Source organism: Lynx canadensis, chromosome A1 (assembly GCF_007474595.2).
Source record: "Lynx canadensis isolate LIC74 chromosome A1, mLynCan4.pri.v2, whole genome shotgun sequence".
Lineage (NCBI taxonomy): Eukaryota > Metazoa > Chordata > Mammalia > Carnivora > Felidae > Lynx > Lynx canadensis.
Window position 1 is genome coordinate 20,272,327 of NC_044303.2, and position 12,733 is coordinate 20,285,059.

The 12,733-nt window shown below is 45.9% G+C and overlaps 1 protein-coding gene across 1 annotated transcript in view; it reads left to right on the plus strand.

Moving 5' to 3' along the window:
• Positions 1–9,820, plus strand: part of LOC115514882 (guanylate cyclase soluble subunit beta-2-like) — a 37,573-nt gene extending 27,753 nt beyond the window's left edge. The window contains exons 9-12 of the mRNA XM_030317172.1: positions 77–225; positions 775–921; positions 6,403–6,557; positions 9,487–9,820. Of these exons, the coding sequence (XP_030173032.1) occupies positions 77–225; positions 775–921; positions 6,403–6,557; positions 9,487–9,820 (785 nt within the window). The remainder of the gene's footprint in view (positions 1–76; positions 226–774; positions 922–6,402; positions 6,558–9,486) is intronic.
• Positions 9,821–12,733: the final 2,913 nt, after the last annotated feature.

Below are 12,733 nucleotides of genomic sequence, written 5' to 3' on the forward strand. Positions count from 1 at the left end.
GCACTTGAGTCTAGAATCCAGAGAATCATCATCCCATATCCCTGGCTCTCACTGACGCTCAGTTTACGTTTTGCAGGAGAATTTAAAACCTGCACCATTCTCTTCAGTGACGTGGTGACATTTACTAACATCTGTGCTGCCTGCCAACCTATCCAGATAGTGACCATGCTGAATTCCATGTATTCCAAGTTTGACAGATTAACCAGTGTCCACGAGGTCTACAAAGTAAGTGTTCACCTACTGCGTGTGTGTCCCACTCAGGCAGGGCGGGAGCTCGGTTATCGGTCTTCCTTTGCCTCTCTCTTCACTGCCCTGTGGTCTGGTGTGGATGGGAGTGGGGTGAGGAGCTACAGGTAACAGGGAATTGGAGATATCTTAGCAATTTTAGTTTTTCAGAAATCCTTTTATAATATCCAGTGCCAAAAGGCCTTTGAGGGGCACACTGTTTTCCTAGAGAGTAATTCTACCCCTTCCATTCAGCAGAGAGTCTAATCTGAATAACGTACGTCTGATATATAGCATCATACGCTAACTCAGGAGCCATGTCTTCTATGGAGCTTCCACCAGAAGCAGAAAGCCCTTTGGGCTAGCTCATCGGTGGTTTCCTGAGTCAGTTTTCCTCTCATCCCTCCCTTATGCTCCGTATACTCCTGGCCAATAACCACCAGCTTCGATATGGTCCTTCTGTCAATATGTGGAAAATGACAAAAATATTTAGTGATATATTGAATGCATGAAGGAAACCATCTGAATACCCTCTCTTCCCTCTTACAGGTGGAAACTATAGGAGATGCCTACATGGTGGTAGGGGGCGTACCAGTGCCCATTGGGAGTCATGCTCAAAGAGTGGCTAACTTTGCTCTGGGGATGAGAATTTCTGCAAAAGAAGTGATGAATCCTGTTACTGGAGAGCCCATCCAGGTAGAGAGAAACTGAGTACTTTGTTTGATATCGACCATCCCACACACTACAAAGTAGAATTCTGTTTATTAGTCTGCTCACGTGACTGCTGGGCATGTTACAGTAAGTACGATGGGTAACGTCTCCCAACTCTTGTCTTCTCTTGAATATGTTTTAAGGAATAGAAATATTAACAAAGATATCATCGTCCCAAGTTTTCTTAAATTTCAGGGGAGGCTTTGGAGCGTGGGATTTTCATGTGATTTACCACGAGCGTCTTTCTCGATAGCTTGGGACGGTGCTGAGCAAGCCTCTCCACTTGCTTTGCAGGGCTCGATCCGTCTTGGTATCTGGCTCGTTCGTAACGCCTGCTTTTTTATTTGAGCATCCAACCTAACAAGTGGCTCACCCCCGCCCGCCCCTGGGGAAACTGTGTACTCAGCATGTCCTCTCCCAGGTCAAGTCAGGCTGAGGCGGGAAACTGCTTCCAGCCAGCAGCTCGGACACCACGATGCCATGAGAGATTTAGAACAGCTTTCCTCCCACCACGTGGCCCTGAGTAAGACATCTGCCCACCTTTCTCACAGGAACCTGCTCTTCCAGGCATGGACATTTGTTCACACTATAAAAGATGGACAATTTTGGAGATGAAAAGCAGGCGTCGTCTTCTGTCTGCTCAGCAGATCCTTGACGCCCTGAGATGCCTTAGAGCAGGACTTCTGCATTTTAAAATGCAATCCCTTCCCTGATCCTGGCAGTCAGGTCTTCAAAATAAACTACACAGCCAACCGAAACTCAATAAAGACAAGTATAAGACAGAATCGGATTTTTCTAAATTATGACCCTTATGTAGGCGATTCTGAAGATGTGTTCAGCTCACCTTCACCACAAGTCAGACACTGAGAAATGCTGCAGGTTCTGGTTCTGGTATGCACTGTGTGCTTCTGAGTAAAAGCCGGCTTTACGTAATTGCAGGAACTACATATCCACAATATTTGGTCTGTTGGAAACACGCAGATATATCCGTTGAATAAAAGCCCCAGGATCATAAATAAAAAATCAAGATGGGAGGGAATGAGATAAGAAGGTCAGATAAGAGATATGTGTCTCAGTTAAAGGGCTCTAATATAAGCCATTAAAGAAAAAAAGGATTGAATATATACCATTGTGTAAAGTGTGTGTGTGTGTGTGTGTGTGTGTGTGTGCGCGCGCGCATGAGTGTGTGTAAAAGGCATAGCTATAGAGATGACAGTAATGTCCTACCAGTAAGAATGAAATTAAACAATGAATTCCTGGAAACTATCTGGTGGATTTTACCCAGAAGAAAGCAGGAAAAGATGTGATCAAGTTTAAGATAAGAATAGGGACATAGGAGCATCATTAAATATCCTCCAGAAACAACCTACCGTGTGGGTTTATTTAAGGAAGTAGGGAAAAGGACTTGAAGCATTTCACTCTCTTAGAAGAACTGTGCTGCCATTTCAACAATTTTTAAATTAGTACTCTTTGAGATCTTCTACTCTTTTATTCACATTTCCTTCAACGCACATGTACTGAGGTCCTACTCTGCATTAGACAGTATTCTCGGTGTTTGACAGGCTCATTTTCCTAGAGGAACGCATCTTCTTATTTCAGGGAGAAGAAAATCTAGCCTGAAAAGATAACTAAGTCTGGTTAGGATGTAGAAAGCTGCAATAGGCTGCTCTTCCCATACTAGTCGTTAAAAAAACTTAGTGAGCAAAGAAATAGAAATAAACTGATTCCAGAAGGCAACCAGCCCTTTCAAAGAGGACACCCATAGTTATGTTCATGTCTAGTAGAGCTGCAGGTGAGGGTGAGAAGAAACCAGTCTGAATTTTAGTGAACTTTAATGGCCGCCCGGAGGCCAGAATGATAGGTTAGAATCCCAAAGATCCTGTCTTTCGTCAGTTCTAGCCACAGAATCTGTACCCGTCTACCAACTCTCCCACAGGCCTTCACCAAGTACATGTGGTTATTCAGTCAAAGGATGGGGTTAGGAGGAGAACTGAGAGAAACCCCCAGTCCCTGAGGCATGTGAGGCACATTCTCCAAACGCGAGTCAATGGCCCATGAAAAAGTAGGGTTAGAGTCAGAGAACAGACAGAAATCCCTGTGAGGTATTCTTGGCCTTTACCAAGTGCACTACAATGACACTTTGAAGTCTAAGGGCAGAGAAGAATGGTAAAGAGAAATCTCCCAATGTGCAGAGAGCCAGCATGGGACTAAAGAGCAAAGAGACCCCCAAACACCTCACCTCACAATTAGGCTGTAAATCAGAAAGAGATCTTCCACAATTTAGAAAGCTGGACACTTACTGTAAAGTATAAGGGGGTTCTCAGATCCTTGCTGGTGCTCACATCCCGAGCCCTGATGGCGATAAAATCCTGATCTAGCCTTCTTAATATATGAAATCATATATTGCATGGAATCTAGCAGTATCTTGGCAAAAGAAGCCCAGACTCAATTCAAATACAGATAAAATTCACTCAGTCTCCACTCTAGCAGCCTGACAAAAAAGAGATTTGAACTTTACTGAACACTGAATATTATCTACTTCAGTCTCTAGTGTACTTTCACATACAATATAGAACATACAACTAAATAATTAAAAATATGAGATGCTAGAAAATCAAGAAAAATGTGGTTTAGTGTATAGCCAAGAGAGGAAATAGTCAACAGAAGCAGGTCTGAAAATGGCCTGGATGTTGGAATTATGGGACAGAATCTTTTCAATAACTCCAATAAAGATTTTAGGAGATCTACTGGAAAAGGGGAACTGGTTTGAACAGATGGGAAATACGTGCTATCTATCTATAACTATCTATTAATCTATCTACCCAATGGAAATGAAAACCATGTTATCAGAAATCGGGAATAGAGAATTCATTTTATGGCTTTAACAGATTCTAGACACAGTAAAGAAAAGGATCAAGGATTGTGAAAATGAACAATACACTGAAACACAGAGAAGGAAGCAGGGTGAAAAAAATGAAACAGCACATCCTAGATCTGTAGGACAATATCAAATGGACTACCACAAGTGGAACTAGGGTCCTAGAAGGATACAGTGAGACTGGGTCAGAAGAAATATGTGAAGAAATAATGACTGAGAATTTTCCAACATTGATGAAGGATATCACTTACATATCCAAGAGCTTAGCAAACCCAAACAGGATAAATCCAAAGATAAGCACTTCCATTCTTAAATACCAAAAGCCCTACTCAGTGCAATTCAGCAAGAAAAAGAAATATAAGACATAAAGATTGGAAGGGAAGATGTAAAATGATCTTTTTACAAAGACGGTGGTGCACTTATAAAACCTCAGCTAGATCAAAATACCCAGGTCACAGGATATAAGGACAGTGCACAAAAATTAGTTGAATATGTACATATAAGGACAAAAATTTGGAAAATGAAATAAAAACAAACTACCTAAATTTAGTTTTAAATGTTGGAAAATAAGAAAACTGGAGGACTTGCACTACCTAATTGCAAGATTTATTGTAAAGCTACACTAACAAAGACAGGGTGAAATTAGAAGGATAAACATGGATCATTGGAGCAGTACAGAGAGCCTAGAAAGAAACTACATATTTAAAGTCAATTAATTTTTAACCAAGGCACAAAATCAGGTCAGCAGGGAAAGGAATTTCTTTTTAAGAAATGGCTCATTTCTGGGGCAGCTGGGTAGCTCAGTCGGTTAAGTATCCAACTTCAGCTCAGGTCATGATCTTGCAGTTTATGAGTTCGAGCCCTGTTTCAGGCTCTGCGCTGACAGCTCAGAGCCTGGAACTTGCTTCAGATTCTGTGTCTCCCTCTCTCTCTCTCTGCCCCTCCCCCACTTGCAATCTCTCTCTCTCTCTCTCTCTCTCTCAAAAATAAATAAAAGTATTTTTAAAAATTTTAAAAAAGAAATGGTTCATTTTAATTGAAAATACATATGGAAAGAAAAATGTACCTCAATCCTTCATATATAAAAATTAATTTGATATATATCACAGATGTAAACATAAATGCTAGAACCATAAAGCTTTTTGAAGGAAATATAGGCGAAGAGCTCCATGAATTTGGGGTAAGCACTAATTTCTTAGATTGGACACAAAAAATATTAATCATGAAAGTAAAAAAAAAACCTGATAAACCTCATTATTGTGGGCCAAATTTTGTTCCCCCCCAAATTCATATATTGATGCTTTACCCCCCGGGCCTCAGTATATGACTATATGTGGATATAGGGCCTTTACAGAGGTGGTCAAGTTAAAACGAAGTTGTTAGGGTGGGCTCTAATCCCATTTGACTGGTGTCCTTGCAAGAAGAGGAAATCTGGACATAGGAAGAAACACCAGGGATGCACAGGCACAAAGAAGAGACTATGTGAGGCCATCCACAAACCCAGGGGAGATGCTGCAGAGGGAACGAAGCCTGCCAACACTTCGATCTCATACTTCCAGCCTCCAGAACTGGGAGAAAATAAATTCCTGTTGTTGAAGCCACTCAGTCTGTGGGTGTACAGAATGGGAAAAATACTTGAAATATATGTGTATCCCATATCCAAGCATATAGTAGAGAACTCCTCTATATTAACGATGAAAGATAATCCCGGTTTTTATATGAGCAAACTCTTGAACAGACTTTTCAAGAAAAAAGATACAAGAACGGACACAAGCTGCATGAAAATGTGCTTAACATCGTTAGCCGTCAGCAACATGCAAATTAAGACCACAATGAGGTAGCATTTCACACCCACCAGAAGACCAAATGATGGTGAGACTGTGGAGCAACTGGAGTGTCACATTGCTGATGAGAATGTAAAATGGTGCAAACACTCTGGAAAATTGCTAGCAAACGGTCTGTTTTTTGTTTTTTTGTTTTTTGTAACATTAAATACGCATCTACCTTGTGATCCAGGACTTCTGCTTGTAGGCACTTACCTAAGAAAAATGAAAATGTGTGTCTGCAAACAGATCTGTATAAGAGTGTTCCTAATGGCCCCAAACTGGAAATAACCCAAATGTTCGTGAAGTTAGAAGCCTGGATAAAGAAACTGCGGTATGTTTTTACAAAGGAACAGTTGCAGTAATAGAAGAATGAATGACTGAAACATACAACAACATGGATGAATCTCAGAAACATTCAACTGGATAAATGAAGGCAGGCACAGAACAATATACTCTATGATTCCATTTGTGCATAGTCCTAGAACAGGCAAATAATTCTTTGTAAAAGAAATGAGGAAGCCGTTACCCCTGCAGAGAGGGAGGGAACTTAACGGGAAAGGGCAACAAGGGGACATCGCGAAGTAATGAAAGTAGTCTGTATTTTATTCTGGATGGTGGATTATAGGGTATATGCTCCTGTCAAAACTCACGGAGCTAAATGCTGAAGATCTGTCTTTCCGTTTTAGGTATATTATACCTTAATTTAAAAATAAAAGCAAGAGTATTCGACGGTCCCTTTTCAGTGAGATTCTCTTTGTACAGATCAGAGTGGGGATCCACACAGGACCAGTCTTAGCAGGTGTGGTGGGAGACAAGATGCCGCGGTACTGTTTGTTCGGTGACACTGTGAACACGGCTTCTAGGATGGAGAGTCACGGGCTTCCCAATAAAGTGCACCTCAGCCCCACGGCCTACAGGTAGCCATTCATTTATTCCTTCCTTCCTTTGTCTTTTCCTACCTCCAGAATGCTCACGGTGCTTGGCAGCCGTGGGATCGGGGGTAGTGAAGGAAACCCGTGGTTCTTCTCCCGTGCCACGCTGGCTTATAGAAGACATTGTACCAGACAACAAATACTGTCGAGCCTCTTCCATAAGATAGTTTTGCTCCCAAGGAGCATATGGTCTAACGCGGGGATTGGCAAAGCATAGTCATAGGCCAAATCCAGTCTGCTGCTTGTTTTTTGTAAATAAAGTTTTATTGGAACACAGCCATGCTTGTTGATTTACACATTGTCTATGGCTGCTTTCATGGGACAACAGCAGAGTCGAGGAGCTGTGGCAGAGGCCGTATGGCCTGCAAAGCTGAAAATATTTACTCTCTGGTCTTTTGCAAAAAAAAGCGTGCTGACCCTTGGTCTAGCAGAAAAAGAAAGAAGTGTTCACTAATAATTGCTTTGAAAGTGTGATAAGTACAATGGTAAAGATAAGCATAAAATAATACTTATGGTTTCTTGAGACCTTACAGGAGGTGAACCAAATTCTGTTCTGAGTTATTTTATATATGTATATGTTCATTTACTCTCACAACGGCTCTATGAAAATGTACTATTATTCTTATCTACAGAGGAGAAAAAAAAATCAGGCACAAAAAAGTTAATGACTCGCTTCGGGTCCCAAGTTGGCTAGGAAGGAAAAGAGCCCAGATCAAATGTGGGGTGAGGCTCTGAGTCCCTGCTTTATCCACTGTACTCTTGTGCTTGAGGTAATTCAAGCGCATGTGCCTTGGGAGACTAAGCGGGGTGCCTCATCCAGTAAAGAAATCCTTTGTGGAGGAAGAGATTCCTGAGCTGAATCTTGAACAAGGAGTTCTGAGTAGGATTCAGCCAAAGCTGAGGCTTTGGGGGAGAAAACCCAGCAGTACCAGCACAGATGTAGAGGAGGAGCTAAGAACTACAATTTAGCTTGCTAGAGTAGACAATATGGAGCAGAAAGTAGCGTGAGCTGTGTGTGCCCTGTCGAAGAGCAAGGGTGTGCATTGTAGGTGCAGAAGAGCCCCCGGGGAGTGTGAGATTGGAGACAATGGGGGCCCAGGGTTTTATTTGATGCTGATACTCAAGACCATGCAAGGACAGGGGTGCCTGGGTGGCTTAGTTGGTTAAGCATCGGACTTTGGCTTAGGTCATGATCTCATGGTTTGTGAGTTCGAGCCCCGCATCAGGTTCTACGCTGATGGTGTGGGGCCTGTTTGGGATTCTCTCTCTCTCCCTCTCCCTCTCCGCCCCTCTCCCACTTATTCTCTCTCTCTGTCAAAATAAATAAACTTAAAAAAAAAAAAAGACTGTGCGAGGACAGATTTGAGGATCAGGAAACAGGACAGAGAGGACCTGTTAGGAGGTGGGTTTGAGCCAGAGCATTGGTGGTGGGAGTTTGGGGGAAACTAAAATCAGCTGAACCTGGTAACTGCTAGAAATGGAGAATGAGAAAGAGGGAGAAGCCTTGAATGTCTCCCAGGCCTCCATCCTGGGTGACAGCAACCTGAATCTCACCACTGGACACAGGACAGGTAAGAGGGCTTCCAGTCTACAGGGGCAGACGATGAATTCAGGTTCAGCAGTGTTGAATTCAAAGGAACCGCAGAGCATCCTAGGTAGAGGTGCCATTACATGGATGGATGAAATATGGAGTTGAGGTGTTGGCTGGGGCTCCCAACTTGGCGAAAGCAACATATGGTTGGTAATTCAGCCAGGGGATTGATGAGATCACCTGGGAAAGGTGCAGTGGGAAAAGAGCAGCGCAAAGAACCAACATTTAAGTGGCAGGTGGATGAAGAGGGGCCCGTGTGAGAGGCAAAAGAAATAAGAAAGAAACGGCAGAGTTCAGGGTGAGAGGCACCCTTGTAGATATTTTTAGGGAGGAGGAATTGAACAAAAATGTCAAAATAGTGACAGGGACTGAAACACGTGCACCAGAGGTTTTGGGGACACGATCAGAAGTAGTTGTGGTAGAATGGTGGGGATAGACACTGGGATATGGGTTGAAGGATAAATGGGAGAGAGTGTATAGGATTAAAGGAGGAGATGATAACGTGGGAAGGTTTTTGCTTCTGTTTGGGAAGGAAGGGACCTTAGCAGGCTAGCAGGCTGAGGGAGGATGCAGACAATGGGAGCTGGAGAGAAAGTGAGAAGTGGCTGGTTAGGCCAAGCCTTGAGCAAGTGGGAAGGGACATCGATCGGGTGCCCCTGCACAAGACACAGCATCCTCTGAGACACCTCATCCTCAAAGACTGGGGAAGAGGGGGCGTGTAGCCGGTGGGGTGAGAGGCTGTGGGGTCTTACCTATAAATGGTTAAAACTTCATACAAGAATCAGATCACAAGGTAGGAAGCACAGTGACTTGAGGGTGAGGAAAGCAGGTGCCAAGTGGGGGGACTTGAGGAGAACAGTGAAGGTCTGAAATCTCCACGAAACTGGGAAAGGACAAGGGAAGGTCAGTGAGTGCTAAGACCTGGCTGAGGCAGCTGACCACAAATTAGAAAATCTCTGGTTTGCACTGTTCTGTGGTTTCTCTCCATTAGCTGGCGACAGCCGGTAAATAAATAGCAAGAAAACGTTCCGTAGGTATCCCATAGCTCTGTCTCTTTTTACAGGCCCCCTCCCTACACCCTTCTCTTCCGTTCCTTGGCAGCCAGAAGTCAGGGAGCAAGCTTGGGTGGTTAGGATGAGCAAGCTGGGGTAACGGGGTGCCTGGGGAAGATGGAAAGGAGAGCGCTGATCTCCAAGGAGCCTCCTGCTTCAGAACCACGTGGGGCTGGTGCACACTTCCGCGTCACCCTCTCCATTGTTGCCAAAGCTTAAGTTCTACATCCGTGATCTTTGATACCCGGTGCGATTTGTTCTCTCTGTGCAGAGCTCTGGAGAATGAAGGGTTTGAAATAGTTGAGAGGGGCGAAATCGAAGTGAAGGGGAAAGGGAAAATGACCACCTACTTTCTGATCCGGAACCTGCATGCCTCGGAGGACGAGATCATGGGCAGACCTCACAGCCGGCTTGATCGCAAGGGTGAGCAGAAAAGAGAAGCCGCATCTCAGTGTCAGATATTTTTTCCACTAACAACTTCAGATGTGTTTAGTGGGGCCCTTGGGCATGTGGGGTCAGCGTGGGTCATCCCTTTGCACGACTTTCTTTGGGTCGAGGCTCCCAAGGATCAGAGCAACCAGGATGAACACTTGCATCCGGGGTAGTCTGATGCCCCTGGAGCTGGGCTGATGGGCCCAGCCTAAAGCGTCCCTCATGCATTCATTTTCAAGGTTCTTGCCGGTCCCACAAGGGGGCTTTCACATCTGTCTGTCCTGCAGCTGGGGGATGCCTTTAGAAGCTCTCTGCTTCTCAGCCTCAGAGGAGACTCCAGGACTGGCTTTCCTCCCACCCTGAAACCATCCACCTTTCTCATTTTCTGCTGGCTTCTAAAACTGGGAAGAAGGACAAAGTCTGTGACTCACACAGCTCCAGGAATGACGGGAGAGTGAGTTTAGGTTAAAACAACCCAGTGCTAAGCCAGCCCAGGGATCACCCTTTGGCTCACGGTGCTGCGGCAGATGGAATCCAATGAGGAGGTTTCTATCCGCTGCCAGAGGCAGGCCCCTCCGCCCCACGCGGTCAGGGCCCCTTAACATCTGCCCTGGTTAATGCTGGGAGGTGCTGACCCGACGGGGAAACCCAGGAGCAGGAGGAAAACCTCCCTGAACCTCTGAAGCAAAGTGGAGGAGGAAGTGGATTCGTTCTGACAGGAGCTAATCTCTAGCTGCTCCAGGGGCTTGCCAAGGAAAATCTCGAAACCCAGGGGTTTCTGGTTGCTAATACGTGCGGGAGGTCTCTTTGGGACACATGGGTTAACGTTACTATTTTTTAAAGTGGGGCTATCCCAATGGGTATTTGAAGAGCTTGAAATATTGTTTTCATAGCACGTTCACCTCACATCGGTCTCCCTGTGAGCTGGGACAGGTTGGGGCCACACTTGACTGATGCAGACACTGAGATGGAGAGATCTAAGTTAAAAACTAGGAATAACTTTGGCTGGTATAGACCAGAGGGCACCCTTAACAGAGTTTTGGGCCTGAATTTCTAGGCTCAAGGTGCCTCGCCCATGACATCACCTTCTCCCTCCCACCAGCATGCCCTCCCCACAGGGAGGATTGCCAGAAAGGGAGAAGCAAGGTTCCCCCCCCCCTTTTTTTTGCTTTGTTGTCAGAACTAGACAACGTAAACGGGGAGAGGCGTTGTGCCACCTGATTGTGCGAGAGGAGAGACGGAGCTGGAGGCTTTAGCACCAGGACGCAACAGCGTCCAGCCCGGAGGCACCTAGCTGAAACTCGATACCGCTTTCTCCCTTGTTGCCCCCGCAGGGGTTCTCAGATGGGAAAGTTTGAGAAACAGGATTCTAGAATACGGCGTGGGTCAGTCGACTCTAAACCAAGTTCGGTTCTGAGCTGGAAAAACAATACTAACCAACGGCAGGATATGAGTAAGCTGCCTCAGTTAAAGATTTCACTGTGGACCTTGAGAAGGAGAAAGGGTGTGAAAGAGAGGGAGGGCTAGCCCCTTCTGGACCCTAAACAGCATCTCTGTGCAAGTTGGGGAAAAGCACACTTGGGGGGGGGGTAGATATCTCCCCAGGTATGGTTGATGGCAAAGGAAAGTCACCTGTTCCTCTGGGCTGACGTCAGCCCCACTCCTGACCTCCTTGGCCAGGTATCTCCATGCAGAGAAATGGCAGAAAGATCTCAGCCTTTTTTCTTTCCATGCTTCTCTCCATTTCCCCCTCCCCATCAGCCTAGGATCTCCTGCCAGGAGCGGAGGTGCGAGCCCTGGGGAAGGGAGTGCCTGCCCCTCCCATCCCCACTGCAGTGCAGTGCTGGAGATGGCCCCCAAACATGATCCTATTAGCCTGCAGGGGCCAAGGGACTTTGCCCCACACAGCAAGACCCAGCCTCTCAAAGCCAGTGATGGGGGAGGGGGATACAGAAACACTAATATGCACGCTAATGTTCTTCCTGAATTGGCCTCTTTCCTCAGATTATCTCCCACAGGACACACACACTGGTGTTTTGGGTGATTTGGGGGAGGCGCGGGAAGAAGTCCAAGGAGATGAAAGAGAGCAGAGTGGCACTGAGGCCCACGCTAAGAACTATGGGTAACTGCAGTGGAGCAGGGTGAGGGGGCCTCAGAAGTGACCTTCCGGTGCCCTTGTGGGTCCGAGCTCCTCCCCCACCTGGCAGGAGGGGACACCCGGGAGGTAACAGGAGCAAGAAAGGATGGCACCCCGGAGCGCTCTTGCTCAAACCATTCTCCTTTCTCCCTTTTGTTCTCCAAAGCAAGTGCATTTACTGATTCATCTTCTAGCTGGTGAATGCATTAAACATATTAAATGTCACATAATCTCCCCAGCAGTGACATTTAACAGGTGGAACCACTGTCCAGCAAGGCCTTCACACGATGGGCACCTGAGGAAATACCCATGGGGCGGCTGATGTTCAGAGGCACCAAAGAAAGGCCCCCACTTCTGCAGCTCATGAGGTTGGCTTGCCACCCTCACTTTCCCTTCCCCACCTGCTTGTTTGCAGAAGCAAGTACTCAAGGACGTCAAGACAGAGCAGCTGTTGCCATCATGCAGTACAAGGACAGTAGGCAGTTGTCCCTGAAGAGTGACACAGCAGATGGTGAGTTCACTGACCACTACAGACACCCCCAGCGCCGCGGGGCAGGAGAATCGGTGGGTTCAGAGGTGTGGCTCGTGGGGGGGTGGGGCAGCTCAGGTGGAGTCCCTGCCTTCATACAGCCTGCGTTTTAGTTGTGGAAGACACACAACATAGAGCAAATAAATAAGATCACTTTAGGTAGCGACCGATGTTAGGAAGAAAATGAAAAACTGGGCAATGGAGAAGAGGGCAATGGAGGCTCCTTTGGGGCACAGCATTTAAGCTGAAATGTGCAGGATAAGAGCCGGCCATGTGGCTGTCATGGGGACTTTCAGACAGAGCCATGGTCTAAGCAAACATGAGCATGGTCAATTCAAAGAAGAAGAAGAAGAAGAAGAAGAAGAAGAAGAAGAAGAAGAAGAAGAAGAAGAAGAAGGAGGAGGAGGAGGAGGAGGAGGA